The sequence below is a fragment of the Hippocampus bargibanti genome, linkage group LG07, assembly GCF_051943395.1.
Source record: "Hippocampus bargibanti isolate YZ-2025 linkage group LG07, ASM5194339v1, whole genome shotgun sequence".
NCBI classification, from domain to species: Eukaryota; Metazoa; Chordata; class Actinopteri; order Syngnathiformes; family Syngnathidae; genus Hippocampus; species Hippocampus bargibanti.
Genome location: NC_142740.1, coordinates 14756465 through 14782888, shown reverse-complemented (window position 1 = coordinate 14782888; position 26424 = coordinate 14756465). Strand labels below are relative to the sequence as shown.

Genomic DNA, 26424 nt, shown 5'->3' with positions numbered 1-26424 from the left:
CGGGAAGGACAGTTGTGCCGCCCATCTGCAGGTATGACATTTCATAATAAAAAAATAAATAAATAAAGGATATGTAGAGAAGTTATTGCAAGGCTGTGTAAATTGTGTCAGGTGCATCTACGCTGCCTGTCAGCTCTCCTGTCACATCAATTTGGCTCTCCCGGTGGCATTGCTGGAAACATCGCAAAAGGGGCCATGCGTTTCTCTTTGACGTACACTCAGGACTTCACTGCACAGATCAATTCAATTTTTTTATTTTCGCATTTTATCTTGCGTCTTTAAATCGGATGTTGTCCACTAAGCGCATGAAAAGAAGAATGCCTAGCCCATATTTATATTTAGTGTTTTAGGACAGTATTTTCTGCAGTATAAGGCACTTTGAAGTGGAAGGTACGCCGTCAATGAATGGCCTATTTTGAAACAGGTTTTATGTATAGGGAACACTGTTTTATAAAGCGCAAGGAGTAGAATGCTACAATAGTGGCTGAAGTTGCATTATGCCTGTACTAGATGGAGTTATGCTAAAGGGAATACAACACAATACTGCTTTAGACAGCGATATCACAACTGCTGCAGCCGTAACAAAGCACTTTACAGAAGATGTAAAATACCACATTCAAGAAATCTGAATATTGATCCATATGTAAGGCACACTGTTAGCTTTTGAGAAATGTGAACCTTTTCAGAAGGGCCTTGGAGCATCACAATCACTGTCTGGTTCAGATTAAATGAGTTTTTCAATGGTAAAAAAATACAATTAAATAAAAATATTTTGCATTACTTACTGCTTTTATACATCTAAAATGTATAACTCCCCTCCCAAATAATAATAGTAAATCAAAACCTAAAAAAAACTGCATTTACTGCCATCTAGGAATTCAGACGGCACAAAAGTACCTGAAATGATAAGGAAATGTATTTGCTTCCGAATTTCTAGTGAGTGATGTATTTAGGAGAGAAACAGCACTACATTAACATAAATAGGACAATTGTCTATCATCCAAATTTAAAGATTGGACATTTAGTTGATTTGCAGTACCTAACTCCAGTAGAACAATCAAAGACAAAAAGTACAATCAAAGACATAAAGTACAGGCAAATAAACAGAAAAAAAAAACACTTACCACCATCTGCAAATTTGCCCTCCTGCTGCGTGCTGGACTCAATTTTCCTGCCGTTTTGCACTGCAGGCAATACAGGAAAGGGCGGCACCTCCTCTTTCTCCTGATCGGACAGACCATCCTCAGCTCTCTGTAATCCACTGGCATGGGGAAGCCTGGAGGGAGAATTGTCACTCCCGTGCTCCGCGATGGCGTTGTCGATGTCGCCCTTGTTTTCACTGGCTTGTGAGCTACCAGCCCAATACTTGAAAGGCTTCATTAGCGTGTTAACAAAGTCAGTCAGCACATTTTTGCTGGTGTGTGGCTGAGAGGTGGTAGAGGCCGCTGATGGGAGCGTGTCAAAAGTAGTATCTTCTTCCTCTTGGGCCGAACCTCCGTGGCTCTCCTGCTCCGTTGGAGCATTGCTGCTTTTCGGAGCATCGTCTTGTTGGCTAACCCATCCCTGTGAGGGACTCAAGTGGTAGACGACGTGCTCGTCAGAGATGTCAGAGGAGTCGTTTGCGACCGCTTCGTTCAGGTCCATCTGTTCAGTCCGAGTCGCTGTCTTAGGTCGGGTGCGGCTGACTGGGGAGCCAGCCTGTGAAGCTGGTATGTTGCCGTGGAGGGAAGCGAGGGCTTCTGCGGCTTGCACATCTGCAGGCTGATGGGCTGACAAAAACACACAATGAAATTTTTAATCATAGAACAGAAAGGTTTTCGTGCAAATTCCACGGCTATTGTTATGGAAGAGGATTAGGGCCACTGAAGAAAAAAAATATGGTTGGCAAGATTCTAACTTTAATATCAGAATTCTGACTTTAAAGTCACAATTCTGACTTTATTCACAGAATTCTAAGAATAAAGTCTGAGAAAAAAGTCGGATTTTAAAGTCATAATTCTGACTATATTCTCAGAATTCTGACAATAAAATCAGGATCTTGCTCACCATATTGTTTTTCTTCAGTGGCCCTAATCCTCTTCCGTGTATCATTTTATAATGTATGAAGCGAGTTTGTGAACGGCATGTCATCTCATGTTTTCATTAAATCTGCAGTGTACGGCAATCACCAAGACTAACGATGTAACGCACAAAAAACAGCCTGACAAACTTCCATATTAACTCATTTACTGCCAGACGATATGCAAAAATGTATCCACTCCAATGCCAGATGTTTGTGATTTTCACTGAAATTGCAGGACACAGGGTTTTAGGACTAGATAAACATTCAATCCAGCATAAGAAACCCTAGACTCTCTTCTTTCATCAGAAAACAAGAGTTAATTGCTAAGTTATATGAGTCTGGAGTTATCTGAGCTTGAAATGGGGGCGGCTGTACAAAAGGTAAATGCTGCCCCCACGTGGGAGGGAAAAACATTGTCAGAGGTCTGTCCGAAGATTGACACGCATCCCCTCCCCTGCAAGAAAATCCCAAAAACTCGAACACATGTGGGAATAATAATGATACATTTCATTTATAAGCACCTTTCAAAAGTCTCATGGAAACGCTGCACGTCATCCTTTACGATTCCTGAATAAATTTGGGAATGGCAGTGAATGAGTTAAGAAAGGCTGAAAAAAAATCTAATTGGAACGATGACATTTATTTTAACTTATTCACTGCCATTCACGGATGTATTCGGCAATTGAAAATGTGACGTAGTGCCATTCGATAATTTTTTCGGGTTTTGTTTTTTGTCTTGTTTGGGTGCTGATAAAGTGCTAGCCATGGCCTCTGGCAATGTTTATTCCCTTCCATAAGGGGCAGCATTTCATTTTTTCCATGTAGCGCTTTGTTCCAGCTTCAGCTGTTGTTCAAGCACTATATAAACCAATATGTATGTATTGTGTTGTATTTTGGACAGCCGCCCTCATTCCAAGCTCATATAACTTTAGACCCATATAACTTAGGAATTAACCCCTTTTTCCCTGATAAAAGAAAAGACTCCAAGGTTTTTAATGCTCTATTGAATGTTTATGTAGCCCTAAAACTCAATATTCCGAGGGTCCTGGAATTCAAATGATAATGACAAAAACCCTGGCACTGGAGTGGACACATTTTTGCACGTCTGGCAGTGAATGAGTTCATTTAATTGTCAAATAATTATTAGCTAATTTAAAGGTCATCAACGTTGTATCCTTTGACTTTATTTCTTGTCTGAATTTTAATTCCCTTCCTCTTGCGTATTACATGTTGTTTCCAAAGTGTTGTTCAGGATAGATTGCCAATACGGGAGTTAACCGCATTGCTCGGCCTGTGCCAATAAAAATGCAGTCGTTATTCAGGCCAAAATTGACATTTTCATCTCCTTTTAGCTTTCTGGAGAACATAATTTCTTTCAATCCTTCATGTTGGAAAGATGATGATCTACGTGGATGTGTTTGAGAAATGTACTGTGGCTCTTTTCCCAAGCTGCTGTTGTTGTTTTTCCACTTAAAAAATAATTGTTATTCACAAGCTGTGTGATATGACACCTTGGAATAGAAAGTGCCAATCATTCTTACTTGGTTGTGGAATTAAAAACACAAATCACATAAGAATGTGATTGTTTTTTTATCTGACAAACAGCAAAAAAGTTGCGCAAAATGACCAACGAATATACGTTTTGGTATTGTAAATATTAACCCTTTCATACACCACAATAAGATTAAAATGATTAAAAATATTAAGACAGTCCTTAAGGAAAGAAAATGAACAAACCAAGGCGACTAAAAAAAGCATCAATTCATATATATGTTAATTAATTTGATTGAGATCAATGTAGGATAAAATAAAACATGCATTTTAACATTTAACATAAAGAATGCATTTTAACATTAAATTGAACCATTTGACACATTTTATAACCTAATTTTACCCATTTTATTTGTTTTAACATCACACACCACCGATTTTGCACATGGATATATTAAAAAAAAAAGCCCAATCACTGGAAAAAGGGCTTTTATTATTGAGTCATTGAGAACATGGCTCAAAATCATAATTTAAGTGCATTAATTAACTAGTTGTTGTTCAAGCAGATGACAAAGCCCCTCGGTTTACAGGCATGTGGTGCTTGTTGCACATAAAGGCCACACGCCTCTTTCTAGTCCCTTAAAGGACAAACGACACCTCCGGACAAGTGGTGTCCATAATTTGTAAAATCACTTCAAATGACTTCTACTGAGCGCATTTTGCAAAGATTCCACAGCATATAGCTATATTTTACGTTTTAAGACTCGCGCTGAATATTCAGGAAGTCTTGTTTTCGAGTTGATGACGATGGCTGACGTGACGTCATGTCAGGAACGCCCCTGACCAAGAAAGCGTCACAATGCATTTTACAGTACAGTACTTTACATTGTTTGGTCTGAAGATATCGTGTTGATCCGTGTTGATTGCGAAATTAGAAGGAAAAACACATAAATAACGCAATGGTGAATCGTTGTGTGTTGCACCAAGACTACTATTTGATACTAGTTGACACAGACAAATCAGCCCATTTCCAACAGAACTTGGACGCCATCTTGTGCATTTTCTGGGATGCTACATTGGAGTCCTGATGGCTCGAATTGATACAGAAGGACTTCTTTAATCAATTGCAAACATTTATGCTTTCCTCTTCAGAACTATTTGAATCATATTCATAACTGGATGAGTAACAAGAAAGCATCTTCTCCGAATATGAAGCCATTGTCTTCTCGAGCAAGGCAAGACGTCTTGGCGTGACATAATGAACTGGGGGCGGGACTTTCTGAAAATCCCCAATTTGCAGCTCAATTTTTTGCAGTTTTAGCACACTTTAAGTCATTTTTATTGGTGTTTTGCATTTGACTAAAAATATCAGCCTGCGTGTTTTGGGTATTTTAGATGCTATAAAACGTTTTTTCTGATGTCAGTTAGAAAACAAAAAAATGGTGTCGGTTGTCCTTTCAGGTAATTATGTGAAATCACACAGACACTGCATGACTACCTCGGTAGCAGTAAACGTCAAACATGGCTGTGGTATCAGGGAAGCCTGTCCGATTGGGGTTGCTGTAGACCGTCCGCACGCCGGGCTCGTCCCCGCCGCAGTTCCTCCGCGGGACGTTGATGGGGTAGCGCACACTGCCGTCAGCCAGCCAACCCGGGTCACATTGGTCCAGACCGGCCTGCCAGGCAAGGTACAGCTGGCCCACGGTGGCCAGTTGGGCTCCCAGCGAATGGCAATGGGTGAAGGCCGTGGCGAGATTCAGTTTCTCTTCCACGGAGGAGTGAAATACTTCACCTGGAAAGGAGAAACAGACAGCTTGGTTTCCTATTAGCAGAGATTTAGAAAGAGTTGAGGCTTGAAACGTGTAACGGCTCCATTTCCACAATGTGCATTGTAATGAAGCAAAAAAATGTGGGAATTTTTTCAAACCATTTCTTTACATTTATTTATGGAAATCATTTCTGTTTTTGTTTCCCGGTAGATCAATATTATTTAGTGCGAAAAAACACGTGATCAACCTTTTTTTCCGTGGAGGTTGATTAGATTACCATATTTTCCGGTATATAAAACGCACTCAAAAGCCTTCAGTGTCTTCAAAAGATGCCCCTGCGCCTTATACGCATATGTGAAGTAATATTGGGTCACTACAGGTCACGCAACTACTGTCAATCCCCCTGTAGAAGAAGTAGTGCGTAACCCCAGCATCGACTGTGATGCCTTATAATGTGGTGTGCCTTAAATTTTATATCTTCATATATTATATTTGGAAAACGTTTGTCATTCATTGAAGGTGCACCCTAAAGTCCGGTATGGCGTATATATCAAAAAAGTTTGAAAGTAGACCATGTCTTGGCAGTGCGCCTTCTACTCTGGTGCGCCTTATACACCGGAAAATACGGTAATGTCATTTTCCATTATTTTCAGTGAGACACGAGTATTTTAAGTTCTGAAAGTGGTTACGAAATCAATTACACGTGTGTGTCAAGGAACGACTGTAACATGAGTAAAGGGGGCCACTCAAAATAATTCACAGTAAAAAAAATAAATAGATCTAAAGCACGCTTGACAATCCCACACGAAATCTAGTCAGTGGAATTACTCAAATGTGATAATTCTTAATAATGATTACTAGTACTACCACTGTGCACAACAGTAACAAATACGACAAAATAGCAACAATCCACAAAGTTAAGAAAGTCAGTTTGCACGGGCTTATATGTGCATAAATGTCATTGTGTTATTTTGGAGGTGATCACAGAGTTTGCTGGTTTTGATGAGAATTGTAGCCACTGCACAAGAGATGTACGTAAATAGAATGACTAGAAATGGAGAAAAAAAGGGCACTCAAGGGCACATACGTGTACAATGTACAATGTACAATGTTGATGTTGCAAACTGTGTACAACCGAGAAAAAAAAAAACCCCAGAGACATTTGAAATAATCCAAATTGTCAGACCGGTGCCAACGGGACAAAAACCCATAGGAAGGACCTTGTTTCTTCCGGTTGCCTACCTTGTAGCCGCTTGGCAAAGCAGTAAACATCAAACAGCTCGTCCGGGAACCTATTGCCATAGTTACGGATGCCGGGTGAGTCGTCACGATCCCCATAGCAACCAGGCCGAGGTGACTGGATTGGATACCTGCAGCGAAAAGCAAGAGGTGGTGATACAAAACTGATTGAGGACCATTCCGCAATTCCTGCTATGAAATGAAAATACAGTCGCTGCCCACCTTACGAACGAGATATACGTTCCGAGCGGTCGTTCGTAAGGTGAGTTTGTTCGTAAATTGCTTCAGTGCTATATTTTGTATGGAACGTATGTTTAAGTCAAACACTGAACGGGGAACTATAAAACACAGACGCTCTAACAGTCGTAAAATAAATTTACACCTACTGTAGTACAACAACATATATCCTTGAGTTTTCAGTAAGCCTTGACTGTAGCTGCATAACAAAAAGTCATTACTTTTTGTTATGCATCGCGTCCTCCTGGAGCGTCAACTGGGAAGAGGGATTTCCTTCCTGCCCACATATTCGACACAGCCAATCGTAAGCGAGCTCGGCCCTAAAAAGGCGCACAATACAAAATGTAACTCACAGCGTCTCTGTCTGAATATTTTTCGACATATGGTAACCGCAAAAATTGTACAGTTATTTGTAACTCGAATGGTCGTAAGTTGTGGAGCGTCGCTATTTGCATTTGCAAGTGATAGTGAATGAAGTGACAAAGCGCGTAACATTAAATATTTCATAGTTGTCATAGTTGCGACAATTGAAATTGCCAAATTTTTGGACTTTTTGCCAGGCTTTTATTTTATTGTGGTGAGAAAACTTCCTTTAGTTAACTCTATTGCGCGTAAATTCAGCTAAAATCCAGCCAAAATTCAGCTAATAATAAAACTCAGCTAATCAAAAACTCTATTTGAATTTTTTTGGGGGCGGGGGGTCATTATCTTATTGCATGATGTGGACTCTCCAAGTCATTTTGACTGCATCAAATTTTAAACTGTGAGACAACTACAAACTGTGTGTGTTTATTATGTTTGTTAGAGCCTTGCTTGCTGGGTCCGAGAGGACAGTAATTTCATCTGTGCTGTATGTCATGCATATTAGCATATTTGACAATAAAGCTGACTTTGAACCTTTCTTGGCGGCACAATGGAACAGGCCTACCACTTAAGGTCTGCGGTTGAATTTCGTCCCTCATCTTCCTCTCTGAAGGCTGCACCAAATCTGCAACCATTATCAAACTCACACCAAGGAACAATTTAGAGTGTTCAATCAGCCTGCTATGCATATTTTTGCAATGAAAGGATTAATCATAATTCATTTTGAAATTCACCTAAGAATGAAACAGAAATCGCTCACTGGGGAAAAAAGAAAAAAGAAACCACCCCAACAGTGTAAGCATGCTGTTCATAATATGTCACAACAAGCCGTTCCCTTTCGTGTTTGAATAATTACACGTCCATCTGGGTTGGGGATTCTTTCTCAACACAATTCAAACTCCAGGGAGGCGAACGTGGGAAGTCACTGAGAGGTTAAAAGCATTTGCAATTCCTTCAGTCTTTTGGTGATCCATATCCCGCTGCCACCGTGAGGTGTTTTTACACATGGGGATGATTAAAAGATTCTGCTTGGGCACAGAAAATATGTAACACGCGGTTCACATACGTGCACACACGATAGGACTTTTTCAAACACGGTTCTTGGGAGTTGCCTCTCTCCCAAGCCCTCTTGCTGATGAATCAATGGCAGCCTCGCTATTAATTGGACACTTGGCTGATGTTCACTTTGAGCCTCCTCAGCGCGGACCAATTAGCCGTGTCCCCAGTGGAAACAAGGGGAGTAAAAGGGAGGGCAGCAGAAGAAAAATGAAGAAATACATAAAAAGGAAAAAAACTGCAAGTGAGACTACAACAGTCAGTCAGTCTCCTTGACGACCGCAATAAAGCATTATTAATACGTAAATATGAGCCTGGTCAACTTGGTCATGTCGACGGGTTGTAATGACTGCCAGTGGGGAGCTTCGCTAAAATTCATGTAACGCCAATGCGCCATTTGATGCAATCATAGAGCAGATAGAAATTTCCAAAATGACTTTCTGATTGCCTGATTCAACCTATTTCTGTTGTGGAAGATCACTTGCTCTGCCTGTTCCGATTTTCGTTGGCATAAACAGATTAATTAATATTTTTCCGAGCAATTAACTCATTCACTGCCATTCCCGAATTTATTTGGGAATTGAAAAGTACGCCGTGGAGCGCTATTCCCGAATCCGTTTGGGTTTTGTTTTTTTCTTGAGGAGTTGTGTCGATAAAGCGCTGGTCAGACATCAAGCAATGTTTTTCCCTCCCACGAGGGGGGCAGCATTTGACTTTTGTACAGCCACCCCCATTTTTTTTGTTGCAATTTACAGTTTATTATGGTTTCACAGGTCCATACAGTCAATGAAAAGAAAAAAGCATACAGCTCACTTCTACATCTGTTAATACGCTGGAATGGTTCCATTTTAAAACAACCAAAACTAGGTGAGTAATAAAAACGTTGTAAGCATTTTTTATAACATAATAAAATGAAAACAAAGAAAGAAAAGAGAAAAAATAAAGGGGAAAAGAAGGTTTGCAGCCACCCCCATTCCAAGCTCAGATAACTCCAGGCCCATATAACTTAGGAATTAACTTTTTTTACGATGAAAGAAGAGTGTCTAAGGCAGAGGTGCTCATTACGTCGATCGCGATCTACTGGTCGATCGCGGAGGTAGTACTGGTCGATTGCAGCGTGACAGTAAAAAAAACATTTGTCAGCCTATTAAACGTCCCGTCACTTGATTGACATACAGAGCAACCATTCAGATGACAACTGAATTTTTACCTTTAGGTCGCCGTTCATGCGTAAACAACGGCGCTAAACGCAGCAAAATTTACAAGCTAGTCAGCGAATTACCTCAGATTTTAAGCCCTTGCTAAAACATATGGTGATCAAAATGAGTGAGAAAGCGGGAGCAAGTAAGGGGGCAAAACACATTACTTTCATACGGAATGGGAAAATGTGGAGCGGCATTTTCGGACTGTTCATGGAAAATACGACATTGACTTCCCGCCGAAAAGCCAGCTGAGAAGAGAACGGTGGACGAACTAAAATCCCAGTTGTCCGGACAGCAGTCATTTTTCACTCAACATACTTGAAAAGCGAAAGCCGCCACCGAAGCATCGTTCCCCGTGAGTCATGCCATCGTTAAAAACAATAAGTCCTTCCGAGATGGTAAAAGAAGCATTCGTTGAAGCAGCTGACTCCTTGTTCAGAGACTTTAAAAATAAGGCAGAGATATTATCTTCAATCAAAGCTCTGCAGCTGTCAAGACATACAGTTACACGGCGCTGTGAAGCCATGGCTGAGGATTTAACCCAGCAAATGTGGAAAGACATCGGAGATTGTGAGTGTCCTCACTGCTGAAGTCCAGGGCTCATGGACAGTTCTGTAACTTACTCGCACAGAAAAAGTAACCCAACATGAGGAAATGTGCTACCTCCTTGACTGCAATATTCGGCTCCACTTATTTATGTGAGTCAGCCTTTTCCTACATGAAGATCATTAAGTCCAAATACCGTTCCACCATGAATGATGAACATTTGGAAATGTACTTGAGGTTGGCTGTCAGCAGCTACTGTCCGGACTATGCATCCCTGGCTGATTCAATTCAGTGCAGTGTCATCAAAGTAAACTCAGGTAATTACAAAAAATGTTAATAGTTATTTATTATGTTATGTATATGTAGTTATTATGTGTGTTGTGCAATATTGGCTTATTTAGTTATGCAAGGTACATCAACATACATTGTACATACAAAGAATCCTTAAAACATTTGAAAATAATTATGTTTTGCATTTTTGTCGTGGGTAGATCATTTTGACTTGGTAGTTTTTATAAGTAGCTCGTATGCTGAAAAAGTGTGAGCACCCCTGGTCTAAGGTTTCTTACGCTGCATTGAATGTTAATGTAGGCCTAAAATTTAATATTCTGTGGGTCCTGCAATTTGAGTGAAAATGACAAAAACCCTGGCACTGGAGTGGACACATTTTTACTCATCGTCTGGCAGTGAATGAGTTAAATAAACATGGACAATATCACTCAGTGTACCCGATTAGCTCGCGGAGGCGTACTGTGAACACTGGTCGTGGGGTAACTGAACTGAAAGATTCACATGAAAAAAAGATATACCCACCGTACGGTCTGGTCCGACAACCACCCGGCGTCACAGTTCTCGTAGCCGTCGGCAAAGGCCGCCTGAAGTTGACCCGGCGTGGCAATGGTTGCTGAATTCTCAACGCACACCCTCTTGGCGTCAGCGAAGGAGAGGGCGTAACGGTCGGGGGGAGCGCGGTAATGAAAGAGAACGCCTGCAGCGGATCGAGACGAGAGAAGTCAACCTTGGAGCATTCAAACGTGAGCACGTACAAGCGGTATAAACATAAAGCCACATGGACGTCATTGTCACGTCCATCTGTGCGGTTGCTGAAGAATAGAGTGAGACCTCGGTTTACGAACACCTTGCCTTACAAAATTTTACGAACATCAAATTTACGAAAATTAAACCTTGAAATAGGTCCGTGCTGTCAAAGCGGTCTCGGGCAATCGAAGAAGTTGAAAAAGTTCTGTTAATTTGGATTAACGAAAAGCAGCGATCCGGCGACAGCGTGACTAAAGCAATTATATGCGAGAAAGCACGGCTAATTCATGCCGATATCGCCATGCGGCAACCTGGAAGTTTGAGGCCTGCAACGGATGGTTCGAGAACACCTCAGTGCAATTCCCTCTGACCTCCGATCTCCAACGCCATTCCATCAAGCCATCAATGACCATCAACACAGGTAAATAAAAATGACTTAATTTTACAGTACATTTTATTTCTTTAATTACAGTGCTCATGTAATGTGCCTCTCTTTCCAAACAGCACTTCCTTCTGACCTCTGACCTCTGACCTCCAACGCCATTCCATCAAGCCATCAATGACCACCACAAATGTACATAAAGTGATTTTATTATACAGTGCAGTGTATTTCTTTTATTACAAAACAATAGCTATTTATTATACATAGAATAAGGTAAGTTGTGTGTAGTTTTAAAGCTTATTTAGTGGAAAAGTATATTTTATGGAAACTCGGGAACGGATTATTCCCATTTTAATGGTTTCCTATGGGATTTTTTTTTGAGATACACACTTCGCCTTACACACGCTGTCTGGGAACCAATTAAGTTCATAAGCCAAGGTCTCACTGTATTTGCATCGGACGGCGACTTCGGAAAACAAATAATTTCACCTTCCAACATGGCACCACTCGCTGATTTATTCATTTTTTAATAAAGTGCACGGTGTGGTTGATATGCTCTATTTTTACTCTGAATGAATAATATTTGTATTTGGAGACTTATCTCGATTAATACAGGGCCAGTGGTTAGTTGAGTGGACAGCTCAGTCTCAACTTTGAGAGATCAAAATGTAGATTTTAAGTCTGGGGACTGACTTGACCCCGATGAACCGCCCTGTCGTTTTTGGCAGCATGTTTAGCGTCTGTCACAATCCATCCTGGATGCTCTCCGACTGTGGTGGAATTTTTCACTCTGCCACCTGGCCACACTTGAGCTCATTAGCCACCCAGCCACACCTGCAGTGCCCAGATGAAGGTTGTGATCCATCCAAAATTGCCTTGTCATGTCTGACTTTACGGTGTTAGTTTTGGAACTGAGTACCCGGCTCCTGGCCTTGGATGTTTTTGTTTATTGCCTCTGACCTTGTAAGATTTCAGTTGGCCTTTATACTCCGAATCCATCTGCTTGCTTTCTACCTCCATTTGTCTTTGTCATCCGATCACCATGATTTTGTTATTTTGTCAATCGGGCATGGTGAGCTAGTGGTTAGCACATCTATCTGACGTTTTTGAGGTTCGGCGTTCGAATCTTCTCCCCCATTTCAAAAGCATATATTCAGGTTAACTTAAGGGGCGGCCTCGTGGTTCAGTGATTAACGCGTCGACCTCAAATGCAGAAGCAGCCATTTGGTTAGTCTGTATAGATTGGTTTTGAATTATTTGAGTTGGCTTCATATATATTTTTTTTTCAGGGACTCTTAAGTGCAGATGGTGTTTGCTCATTGCAATTAAGAACACAATCAATCACAATTCCCAGAGCTGTGTATGCCAGCAAGTCGTACACCATTTAAATGACAAAGAAATAGCTTTCCATCTCCTCCGATATTTGCTTGCCACTCACGCAGCTCTGCTCCTGTTACAATCAACATGAAACTAGGGGGCGTCTGGTTACGAAGGCAGCTACTTTATCAGGGAGAGTGACACAGATCCATGTGATACAGAGAATTGGGTGGTGCTGATTCCATTAGCACTCCGTGCTGCAGGCATTCTATATCTGAAAGTGTTGTCCCTTTGCAGAAATATTGAGGCCGTCCAAACAGAGATACAGTCCAACTGTGTGCTTGAGCGAGGGAAATTGCGCTCTCACACATCATCATATTCTTCTGGGAGAACAAACAGCAAGGGGCCATTCCGGGGTAGAGCCACAGTGCACTATGAATGGCGACTGTGAACACTTGCTGGCCCTCCTGAGTAATAAAATATATTCTATACACTATAGCTCTCATTGGGTTTGTAACTTATGTCCCTCCGTACACAATTATGTTTTCAAGTGACTGTTTCCACAGCAGAATGGAATCTCTCCTGACAAAAATGTGGATGCACAGCCTGTAAAGGGCCTTCCAAAGCAACATTACCGCAAATTGTCAGTCTATTTCTGCATTGGAAGCCTGGACAAGAGTGGCAGAAGCTTTTCTAAAATATTTAAGGGGGTTCTCTTAATGTTGCATTACAAATATATGATCATTTTGAACTATGCATAGATTGGGCATGTAAACAAACATGTTGTTACATGTTCTTAATTGACTTTTAATATTTAAGTTTTAGTCCACATACGTGCCAGCGCTCCACATTTTTTTGTCAGAAACTCACTCCTACAACAAACAAACAGATGGAAATTCTCACAAACAGCACCACATCAAACCAAAATGTCACAAAAATGCTGTTAAAATAATGATCTATATTTTTTAATGTATTTTTTGGTTCCCAAAAAAAATCATTAGGGTCCAACACATGTAATGTGCACACACTGAGCCTAACCAAGTACATTTGACAAGAAAATGAGACAAGAGATCAGTTTTATTTCAGTACATAGGCTTTTTGTGACATTTTGGTTTGATGCGGTGCAATGAGAATATAAAATATGCGCCTTGGCTCAATAAAGGTTGGGAAACAATACTCCTGTCAATTAGAACACTATTTCAGCAAAGGCTGCCGATTCTCCGGTTAAACTAGTTCCCCTGCATCACCACGAGGGACTCAAACAATCAATAGCGCCATGTCTAAGAGACATACAATTGACTTGAAAATACGTGCACTGTGGAGCTAAGCAGCAGACTGTGAGTAAGGCGGCCTGCGAGAAATTAAAGAAGGAAGATCAAAGGAAGAGAGTTATATGATTTTGAATGGAGTCTGCAAGAAGATCCTTGTTCGTTACTATGTTGTCTGTATAGCCAAGCGGTCTAAATAACGCCTAATGGGTACGTTTGAAAAAAAAGCATTTAACTAGCGAAGAGTAGTCTGACGGCCAATTAAGACCAAACCCCAGAGACGGCAACTCTTCGCTCGCTATGTAATTGGCTTCCGTCTGAATTACTGGCGCTCGAAGCTCGCTCATCAACTGCCCGACAGAGGTAGTATATAAAAAGAGAACATGCTCATATTTCCTGAGCAACGTACACAGCAGGAGACGCTCAGGAGAAAAGGTCGGCATAAGCGGAAAAGAACGTTGAAGCCCTGAAAAAGATTGGCTACCAAAAGGTGAAGTTAGTATGACATTTCATAATCTCGAAAAACAATTGAAAGAGTCAACATGAAAGCATTTTCAGATACCATGACATGTTCTTTATGACATGAGCTCCAATACAAGATTTGTCAAACATTTTGGATCGATTGACCTTAAAAAGGGGAGAAAAACATCAATAAAAAAGAAGCATGTGCGCCACTGGATGCTGTGGGAATTATATAACGATATTTTTTTTTAGTATATACTTTCCACCCTGATGCCTCCGTCAACCAAAAATAAGTAAAATTAAGAATGTAATGGTGTGGTGTCGCCTTTAGTGAAACGGGATGTAACGGGCGCAAATGTCATCTTTTTTTGGGCTGCTTTATCCTGAAGAGGTTACTATGTTAGCTTCTTAGAATCTAAAACAGTGATGAGTGTTAGAGTCAGAGTGTTACATTTGAATATTACGTTTTAGGACTACATAAACATTCAATGCAGCGTAAGAAACCTTGGTCTCTCTTCTTTCATCAGAAAAAAAGAGTTCAATCCCAAGTAATATGGGTCTGGAGTTATCTGAGCTCGAAATGGGGGCGGCTGTACAAAAGGCAAATGCTGCCCCCTCGTGGGAGGGAAAAACATTGCCAGAGGTCTGACCAGTGCTTTATCAGCACCCAAACCCTCCCAGAAAAATCCAAACATCAAAACCTAAACAAATTCGGGAATGACGCCTCACATCATGCTTTCCAATTTCAGAATAAATTCAGGAATGGCAGTGAATGAGTTAAAAAGCCACTTCGCTCAGTGTACAGTGTACACTATTTGACAATAGCCTGGTCTTTGTTGGCTTCAAGTTTCATTTCATGCCTGAACATGGTCGCCTCAAGGGAATGGTTTTTATTGGGTTCAGGTGCCCTCACCTTTATTTCCCTCACTGTGGTCCTATGCCGACCGTAAAAAAGCTCGAGTGTAATGGCTGGATTAGCACGACACGTCATTAATATTCATCGCGACAAACCTCGGGTGTGAAAGGTGCAACCGCACATAACCAAAGAGCAGAGTGTTAATTTGCAATAATAATTAGTGAGGGGCCAAAAAGCAGCGCACTTGAATGACTGTTAAATGGCATAATAACGGTGGGCGTCACCGCTCATCACATCATAAACTGCATAAAACACAATGGAAGATCATAAAAAACAAGCCAGTTTGGCGGGCTGTGTTTTAATGCCACCCTATTATGTGTTATATTTAAGACAGAGCTGTGATCAAATTGTAAAATCCCTGTTTTATACTCCATCTACTTTTCTCCGTAAATTTTACGCCTGTGGGTATGGCATTCCATGAATTCTGCCTAGCGACAAGCGCATTCAGATGAATGAGCCGCGTCCTATATGTGGTCGACACCTGGAGTTTTATCAAACTATCACATTTATTCATCCATTTTCTGCCACCACCGCTATGGGCAATTTTAATACCTTACTGAAACTCAAATGCAAAGTCCTCACAGGAAGGTAGGAGTCGAGATTCAAACCAGGAACCTTGTAAATATGAGGCAAACATCTTTGACAGTGTCATGACAGTGACAACTTCTACCAAGCAGATGCTAGCATAAGTTGCCAGAAAATTGGACCTTGCGTACGTGAGTACGAATTACTGCCAGTTTTATGATTTTACATGACACTGACCTGTGACCTCCAGAGGGACAATGTCTCGCTCGTCGTTGATGCCCACCACGACCTCACAACGGTACAGGCCGGAGTCACTGGATCGCAAGCCCGCCAGAGCCAGACTGGCATTGTACCGGTTATTGTTATAGCCAGGCAGCGATACCCGACCTTGAAAAGCCTTTTTCACCTGGCACAGGAGAGAGAACATGGATGAATCCAATCTCAAGACGCCGAGTCTGTGTTAAGCTTACCTTGACTACGTTGTCTTTGGCCACCAGGACCGACTGTTCTTTCCGCGAACCGTCCGAGCCTTGCTGACCCCACACCTTAGACCACTTGATGCGAGGAGGCTCATTGTACGGAATGGTGCCTTGGCGCAGGGAGAAGAGGCAGGGTAGCACCACCGTCTTGGACATCTCCTCGCTGATGCTCTGATGGGTCACGTTATGCATGCTCACCACAGGGTCAGCATCACTTAAGCCTGAAGACAGATCCACTGCATTTACTCAACTACAAAAATGGATGGCATCGATTAGACGGAGGGAGGCCTTATATTTGGCGGTGTTGGCTCTGAATAAACTACATGAACTTGTTTAGCTACAGTCCTTTTTTAATTAAAGTTAAAATTACAATTATTTTCATATCAGCAGTAACATTTTATGCACGGCTGAACAATACATGTATTTTTTATTTGATTACCGTATTTTCCGGTGTATAAGGCACACCAAAAGTCTTCATTTTCTTCAAAAGATGATACTGTGCCTTATGTATGGAAAAACTTTGAAAACACACCTCTCATTGGGGGTGCGCCTTATGCTCTGGTGCGCCTAACACACCGGAAAATGTGGTAATATATTCATAAAAACACCATTAATTATTGTACAATGCTGCCAGATTACTGCATTATGCCATTTGGCAATTTTTATTCCAAATGTCCTTCGCCTATAAGGGCAAGCATCACTGCGAAGCTCTAACATTGTGTGCCTCACAATACTGGTGTGAGGCAGGTCTCAGGGGGGTGGGTACTAAGCTTATCCAAAGCACTGACTAATGAATGATGGAACAAAAGTAATGGCAGAGGGAGAAAAAAAACATAAATCGTATAAAGAACAGCGGAGAAGGTTGCGCAATATGAGAAAATGAGCATGCTGCACTCAATGTTACATGTGAGCACAGTGGCCACTGCTTGTCTGTAAGTGACGTGCCACAAAAGGTTGGTTTGATGTGCAAATACATGACATTGTCTCTAATTCCTAACAACACTTTCTCCCCAAACCTCAAACCTCTAACCACAAAATCACTTTTTAAATCAACACGGCACTTGTGAACCGCCAGAGAGGATTTGTGTTCCAGGACTGCTTGTTCCCTATAAACGCAATCATCTATTCATCTCACTGGAAAGAAGAACATGAAATAATAATATAACATACTCACTAATTTTGGATGGTGTTAGGGCAATTCGTTATTAGAACACATTTTAATCATATTTTAATTTCCTTTCACATTGTTTTATTTTACTTTACTTCCTGTCATGATGTCACATTCTGTCTGTCTTTACATAGTTTATCTAACACTAACTGTCATGACGTCACATGCTGTCCCACTTTATAAAAGCTCTCCCAAGCAGCTCTTTCTCTCTCTCTCTTCTCCCCTCGACCATCGGTGCGAGCGTCATTTTGTGCCGTCCCAAAGATTAAAGAATCTTTTTGTTTTCACTTTTGATTCCTGCTTCATTAATAATGACCCTAACAGATGGGGTTCATCATATCAGGGAAGGGGACCAATTTTGCAAGGATGGAATGTTTGAACTTTAAAGAATCAAAGACAATTACTTCAAATAAAGGGGTGGGGGGGGGGGTACAGTGCCTAGAATGGAACCCTGCGGGACCTCATTCACTCATTCACTGCCAGACATGCAAAAATGTGTCCACTCCATTGCCAGGGTTTTCGTCATTGTCACTTGACTTCCAGGACACACAGAATATTGCGTTTTAGGACTACATAAACATTGAGTACAGCGTTAGAAACCATACTCACTACTTTCATCAGAGAAACGTTAATTCGTAAATTACATGGGTCTGAAGTTATATGAGCTAGAAATGAGGGCGGCTGTCCAAAATACAATGGAAAATACATATACACAAAATACAAAACACATATTGTTTTATATAGGGCTTGAAATACAGCTGAAGCTGGAAAAGGCGTTAACATGGAGAAAATATAAATGCTGCCCCCTTGTGGAAAAGAAAAAAAAACATTGCCAGAGGCCATGGCCAGTGCTTTATCGGCACCCAAACATGAAAAAACAAAACCCAAACAAATTCAGGAATAGCGCTCTACATCATATGTTTAATTCCCGAATAAATTTGGGAATGGCAGTGAATGAGTTCAGACTACTTTTTTTTCTAACTAAATACACTGAAAAAAATATTCTTTGAATTTTGTTTGCACCTGCTTAAAATGGGCAAAATTAACCTATTATTCTGTTGATTTTATGATGTGAAAATAAAAGCAGTCGTGCACAGACGACAGGTACTTCTCTTTCCCTGGCTTTCTTACCTTTTCTACCTCACTTCCTCGCTACCTAGCCACCAAACGTAATGAGAACTGAAATGTTGACAGAGAAAAAAAACTTTCAGAGAGGCTGATGAAGAAAGGCGACAATAGCTCTTATGAAATGGCAGACGGTGTGGTAAGAGTGACTGCGGCAAATTACAATGCATGCGCGTGCGCACACAGACACACTCACACACATATGGACAAACACACACAGAAAGCACATCTTTAGGAGTCGAAAACACCGTGGCTGCTGACTCTGTTTGCTTTGAGCCCCTTGAGGATGAGGCACTGATCTTTGTTTACCGCACGCTAACATTTGTACCCCCTTCCTCTTAAACACAACCATCGACAAACGCACAATAAAGAGCTGTCCTGGAAGATGGCAGATTTGCAGCCAACTCAAGAAACAAAGATGGCTGTATTCCTTTTCCAGCTGAGCTGGATCAATAACCTTGAATTCCTCTGCCATATTCTTGTCAGCTTCCACCTTATACTAACTTTGTGGGGAGCCAAACAAACTTTACAATGTCACTCACATTTCACTTGTGCGCGCCATACGGATGTTTATCTCCAGCATGGCAAGCTGTGAGCTGCTCAGCCAAAATCCAATGAAATTAATTTGCAAATTCCCTCCAGAAATCAGTCAATTACGTGGTGGGTGAAGAGAAAACAAAAAAAAAGCAGCGCTCTTCCTCAGCAGTGATTAACATAAACTAGCGGGGGGGGGGTGCATTGCCAGTGTTATAAATCTGCATTTAGATGGAAAAGTTTTCACGAGCCTTAATGCCTCTAGAAACCGGTGTGTTGTCTCGATGACAAAACGGGAAAAGGGCTTCATTAAGAAAAAAAAAAACAGTGTTACAATTTAAATATTAACAGGGGCTCTTTTGCACCCCCCTCACCCCAAATGCACCAGAATTCCATGGTCAAATTATGACTCGCTCTTAGTGTGGCCTAGCTGCATAGATCCATCTGTCTCTGTGTTAGTCTTCTTCGGAATTATTCAGCGACGCGTAGGAGCCCTTATGTGTCTTGCGCAGACATAAGGTGAGTTAAAATGCCATTTTAACAGCCGCGGGTGTGCAATTACACCCAATGTCTTGTTTTTCCCCATCTGTGATTTTTACCCCGGAACAGCCAACTGCATCCTTTCCTTCTGTTTCAGATCGACACCAGGCCTGAAACTGTTTATGTGTCATTCATTGTGTACATTTTTAGCTGCCGAGTGTGAGTGTGCATTCACATTGACAGCGCCATGTTCTGCTAGTTGGAGGTCGTTTCGGGATTTGGTTTGAAAAAAAAATGCAGTTGTGACTTTGTCTTATGTAAAAATAAAATAATAAATAAAGTTTGGGTTCAGCTTTTGCAACCTGCCAAGTAGCATACGTTCTCTGAGCATTTTTGGGTGCTTTTTAAGTCTCAGCCACAGACTGATTAAAAGGCCTGTCTGCATCTCTCTCCTGTGTTGGTGCATCGTAAGCGACTCAAAGGGAGGTTGCTGCCACGATCAAGTTCAAATCTTGTGCGTTGTGCAGTCAACACTTCAAAATCACAAACACGGATAAACATTTCAAACATGCCCTTGCAACCTCATTGCAAATTTGGAGTCACATTTCTTCCAAACACCACAGTCTGAAATGCCATAGCATCTCAACAGTTTTAGAGCCCATCCAAGGTAAGTCTCACAATTTGGTTAGGAAACTCCTGATTTTGACCACAATACTCACACCTCACGATTAGAGAGGCATGAGTATTTCCAAAAGAATTGGAATTAATTTTTGCCACTGTCATTTTTCACCGTTTTGTAACAATACCATTCGCCCCCATTTGGAAAGTGACTGAACTGTGAATAGCCTTCCTCGCCGTCATTTTCTGCTGGCGCTCGAAAAATAAGAATTGAGAATAGCTCGTCTCGCAGTTCCCGTGATCTCATACGTTCGAGAACAGCAGACGAATAAACATGGCGGATAGTAGCAACGAGAGTCCAAAGCGTCCTGCAAAAAAACAAGGATATGAATGTAAATTTCCGTCAGATTGGCAAAGTGAATATTCTTGGATAAGAGCAAGCGATCGTGGAGTATCATTTACATTTTGTTCAATATGTTGCATGCATATTTTGGTCAGCTGTGGTGGAAAAAAACATTTCGCGAAATACATTTTTATACAAATTGAATGTATCAATAATGTAAGCATGTTTATGTATTCTAATTCTAATTTACACTTTTATAATGTTCACATTTTTTTAACACGTAGCACAGAGTCGCAAGTACGAAAATTTCTCAATTTAGGATTTCTGAAATTTAACATGTATGAGACCCCCCCCCCCCCCCCAAAAAAAAAAAAAAGGGATTCTTGTCATCTATTGGAAGAATGTTTTCTTACATATCCCCAACTACCATTTATGGTTCTTACCCGTTTCTGGCAAACTGAGCTGAGTCGAACAAATATGTGTGCACAAGCATAACACAGCCAATTTTATTTTACAGAATCTCACTATAATTCCAGGGACCCCTCACCCCAAAATGGAACTTGGCACATATGTCTCCACTGTTTGTATTACGCTGTGTGCGGTGCCATATACGGAACCACCTGGCAGATTTAACCTGAGGCTTGAGTTTTGTTCTCATCACCCCTCTGCCTGGGACTCTGAGACTCGACTCGGAGCGCCAACAGGACTGTTTCTTTTTCAATGCAAGCAAGGAAACAAACACCTCGGAAGCAAACACCTCGGAACACACCTACAGCAAGTAGACTAAAGCGCAGTTTTTAGGCAGGCTTTTGGGATAGCCATAAAAGATGCAAAAGCTTGGGAATGTGAGAACAGTGTGGCAAAAAATAAATGACAAATTAATATCATGATGATTAAGACGGGGAGGGACGTGATTGATTAATGTTTTTGAAATCAAGTATGAATTAAGGAAGAACAATTTAGTTCTTCACATTTTCGAAACCAAGCATGTAGAAATAATAATAATAATAAAATGCAGTTTACTGTGCCATTGAGTTGTGTAATTGAATAGATTAATTATGTAAGTATAATTCAGTTGCCGTGTCACGCATGACAGACGGAGCACAACGCCAATAGGCGGCATTGAAGCATGAAATCAGGATGCGCAAATCTCTTGTCGTCAAAGGATGCTACAGCTTCATGTTTGCTTTAAACATTTAGCTTGTAGTAGACGTGCACATTCCACCATGGCGTCCCTGATCCACTGGTGAGAAGGCCTCTCCTCTTTTATCTAGAACTGCTTCATATAAAATAGAGGGTACAGAAAGCGCTGAAGAATGAATGACACTCTGTGTCTTTGTGTTGTCATATTTGGGTTTTTTTTGTGGGTTCTTTTGACTTCAAGATGGCGCCGCAAGCGTGGCTGCCTTTCCAGCAGGTCCTGTAGTTTGTTTTTCTATGTCTTTCATTCCTTTCCACTTCCTTCCATAACTTTGCTGCTGTGAAATGTAAATTTCTCCTCTGCGAGACAAATCTAGGTACATAAATCCAATCCAAACAGTTGTTTGGCAATTTGCATACTCGGCACGGCAGCCAATCAGAAGCTTGTTTCGTGCTTCGGACTATACCGTGACTGAAAAGTGTACTTGAAAGCTTAGAAAGAGGAGTCCACGTGGGTTGTAGCGGTTTGCTTGTAGCTTTTGCTTTATTGAATAAAACAAATGTTTGATTTGATTTGGGCCTCCGGGCAGACATTATTTCAAACACTGGTTTTATACATGATCACACAGTCCAGTGATATTTTTCTCATTTAAAAAATATGTTTGAACGTTTTAGATGGGTTCCTTTTTTAAATATGCATCTATACCATTTCCATCCTTCTCAACATGGAAATTTGATTTTGGAATACGCATGATTTAAGTTACCTCTGAATATGACAATTTGGTGACAAATAATAATGTCAGTTTGTACTTTGCAAGTTTGGGCACTGAGCTGAAAAAAAAGTTTGGTAATCTCTGCTGTGCATGATAAACGGATGTGAACAGACACACAAGCTGACAGGCAGCAAAAAGGATCCGACAGCTGAGTTAAGCATTGCAACTCACCGTCTTAACTCTTGCTTTATCAAGAGGAAAACAGTGTGCCACGGACACGCCGAAAAAAAGCCTCCTTCTTGATTTACTGACAAAAAGAGCGGATTAAAAATTGGACATTAAATTTTTTTAAAGATTTAAAAGAAGGATGTGACCATGCCGCTTCTCTCTTTGAAGCTCTCAGCTGTCTAAAACTCACGACAAAAAAGTCTGAGTGGCAGGAAAGATGTGGTTTATTTATTTTTTTTACGAAATGGACTAAGAGACACAAATGTCGAGATTAACTGCAGTTATTTCCTTGATGCTAATTGCTGAGTGATTACGACTGACGGATTCTGTCGATGCTGTGACTGATGTTGGTTCACGTCTTCAGCCAATGCGGTAAATTCCTTGTTTCGCGATGAACTCGACTCGGAAACAATGAACTGACTGGTCCTGTTTTACATTTGTTGTACTGTTGACAAAAAATAATAATGCTAATGCTCATTTTCCGACGTATGATACGATATGTGGGGGGGAAATGGTGCTCATTTCTTGTGGTTGAACCAAGTTGCGTTGGGTGAAGTTGGATTTATACTCACCCTGGCTGGCAGCATGAAGAAGCAGCAGGAGGGCCAGCAAGTTCTGCAGTCCACACGGAGGCATCACGTCGCACGTCCTGCCAGGCCTGACGGCAGGAAAAGAAAAATTTGTGAAATAGACATTCTTTGAGCGCAAATGTCTCCAGAGTGACAGCTGTCACTTCATTTGTCGTAGTGATTTAGAGTCTCCTTCTTCACGTGTATTTCAAAAGCCTTTTCAAGACTCCGTTGGTTATTATGAGGCTTGAAAAGGAGGGGCAGTGAGAACAGACTCAGCTGCCTGCAACCGTCATGTTTCATCTCTCCCGAGTGTCACTGGAACTACAGGCCATTATCTTTATACTTCAGAGGACAAGTAGTTCCCATTTGGATAGTGTCAGCTCGCTCTTAAAGACGTTTAAAGCCTCGTTTGGCTTTTGTCATTCCCCATGTATTCCTAATCAGGACCATTCCGTCGATGGAACCTATTCGAACAGGTCCTAGCTCCCTAATAACAACAACAACAACATCAACAACAACGACAATGGTAATAATGATAATAATAATAATAATAATAATAATAATAATAATAATAATAATAATTTATAATCTCTCTTAATAATAAAAATAATAATAATACACATTATTATATTATTATTATTATGATAAACAAACATATAATTAGTATTGTTTTTATAATAATAAAACATTATTATATTATTATTCTTGTAATAAAACATATTATTATTATTATTATTATTATTATTAGTAGTAGTAGTAGTAGTAGTAGTAGTAGTAGTAGTAGTAGTAGTAGTAGTAGTAGTATTAGCAGTATAGTAGTAGTAGTAGTAGTAGTAGTAGTAGTAGTATTGTATTGGTATTGTATTAATATTGTATTATTGTATTATTATTGAATTATTATCATTTTTATCATTATCGTTATTATGATGATGATGATGATTATTATTATTATATTGGTATTGTATTATATATTGTTATTGTATCATTCATCTTACAAACCACTTATTCCTCACTGGGCTTGCGGGGGGTGCTGGAGTGTACCCCAACTGTCTTGGGGCAGAAGGCAGCTAGGGACACCCTGAACCCAGTGCCAGCCACTCACAGCATTTTAGCCATATAAGAAATATTTAATATTATTTAATAATATTTAAATGGAACTGTATAGTGCCACTTAGCAGTTTTTTTGACAACGATACTAGTAGAGCGTGTTCTACCGGAAACAAATTCCTTGTGTGTCCTACATACTTGGCAATAAAGATGATTCTGATTCTGATTCTGATTCTGATTCTGATTAAATACAAACATTTTTTAGTGAGGACAGATTTTTGCTCTTCACAGCAGGAATCAGCTACTCTGCCATGGGAATTAAGTGCTTTACGAAATGGTGAATTTCACTGTCTGCCTTGTGGTTTTGTTGTTCGGTGTTGATATACGCGAGGAATGCTCTGCATGAATGCATATTTGATGAGCAATGAGCCAACAAAGGAAGGTTTGATGACTTCACTTTCTTTGGTGTCCAGATCATTGCGTCAAAACCAACAAGATAAAACTCACAACATTTCTGAACAAAAATATGATTTACACAGCCGCAAGGCGGGTATCAACAAGAGTAACACGCTGATAAGGGCCCGGGAGGCAAATCCAACATGATATGTGGGTGTGGATATGTGCACAGAGCAGCGAACGCATATACTGTCACATTATACCGTAACACTACACGGTCACATGCAGTAGCTATTTATCTGGCAGGCTGGCAGGAGCAAGCGGCGGTGAAGGCACGGAGAAGTTAAGCAACTGTCAAATTATGTTCAGGTCTGACGCTCAAGCACACATGCACACAGTGACTCGGGGCATTGAAATACTTAAAAGGGCATGAATGGTTTTATATGGAGCATAAAAATCTGCTCAATGCCCCCAATGTGGAAGTTTGTATGCAAGGGAAGATTGATGTGTGTCTGAGAATGCATTTTTCCTTTCTTTTGTCTTTTTTGGATGATGGCACGAGAGGAGACACGTCGGGAAGTGGAATTAAATCTATTGTAATACAAGAAACATGTGTTAATGCTAATTAAGCTGTCATTAAGGCCAGTGATTTACAACCACTTAGGTGAAATTGGATCATTTCCCATGGCGGAAAATTATCAGTCTTGAACTAATTGCTGCAGAATTATTTAAATTTGTTTCCCCACAAACAATGTCTCTGTGTGTTCATCTATCCGTGATGCATCGTGGCAGGCAGAAATGTTGTGCGACTTGATGGCAAATCGTACAACTCATCGCAAATCATCTTTCCCCATTGAAACGAGTGAAAATGTCATTAATCCGTTGCAGCCTCCTAAACAAAACAACAAACATAGTTGTGGTGTGTTTTTGCATGAAAAAAAATTTCAATTTATAACATTGGACTTTATAATTACATACAGTAATGAAATTGTATGGAATATATTAACACGTTCACAACAATTTGAAAATGATAAAAACCCTGACACTTAAGTGGACACATTTTTTGCATATCTGTCAAAGAATGCATTAAATACAAGGGAAAGAAATTAACCAGGTTTTACCGCATTTTTGCATCAGTTCTGTGAACATTGTGCTACGTTGTATGAGAATTGAAACACAAGGGGGCTGTATAATCATCATCATCATCATCATCATCATCATCATCATCATCATCGTCATGATGATAATTGATTGATGTATTGTACGTGAATTCTGTGTCAATTTGTGAGTAGGGAATGTAGTTGAATTATATTGTTCGGGTCAAAGCAGAAAATTGGAATTTCATAGTTTTTTGTCATTATTCCTTTTTAATACATTTATCAGTAGTTCGACAAACAATTTTCACATCTGCCGAATTCCCCCAGCAAGCAGATTCTATAAAAGTATTTTGTTCATGGAATGTACCATTACTTTTTCACAGGATTGAAAGAGAAGCTCAATCAACAAGATTTCTCTGTGCATCAACCATTCAGTTTGGAAAGATTTTAGAGTCAGTTTGATTGATTCATTCCCAAATAGGAACAACTGGCATCAAAGTGCTATCGACAAACAGTTCGTCATGAATACATTCTCCCACGAGAAGCCTATGTCTACCCTTTATCTTCCATTTTGGATCCAACTAATCTTACGTTTGGATCAATCTGGTATG

The 26424-nt window shown here is 40.5% G+C and overlaps 1 protein-coding gene across 2 annotated transcripts in view; it reads right to left on the bottom strand.

Moving 5' to 3' along the window:
* Nucleotides 1-26424, bottom strand: part of ncanb (neurocan b) — a 138434-nt gene that overhangs the window by 77534 nt on the left and 34476 nt on the right. For both annotated transcript variants that reach the window (XM_089001105.1, XM_089001106.1), the window contains exons 2-8: nt 23274-23359; nt 16344-16573; nt 16111-16279; nt 10779-10953; nt 6565-6692; nt 5052-5345; nt 1125-1769 (exon numbers count right to left, since the gene is read on the bottom strand). In XM_089001105.1, the coding sequence (XP_088857231.1) occupies nt 1125-1769; nt 5052-5345; nt 6565-6692; nt 10779-10953; nt 16111-16279; nt 16344-16573; nt 23274-23337 (1705 nt within the window). In that variant the 5' untranslated portion in view covers nt 23338-23359. The remainder of the gene's footprint in view (nt 1-1124; nt 1770-5051; nt 5346-6564; nt 6693-10778; nt 10954-16110; nt 16280-16343; nt 16574-23273; nt 23360-26424) is intronic.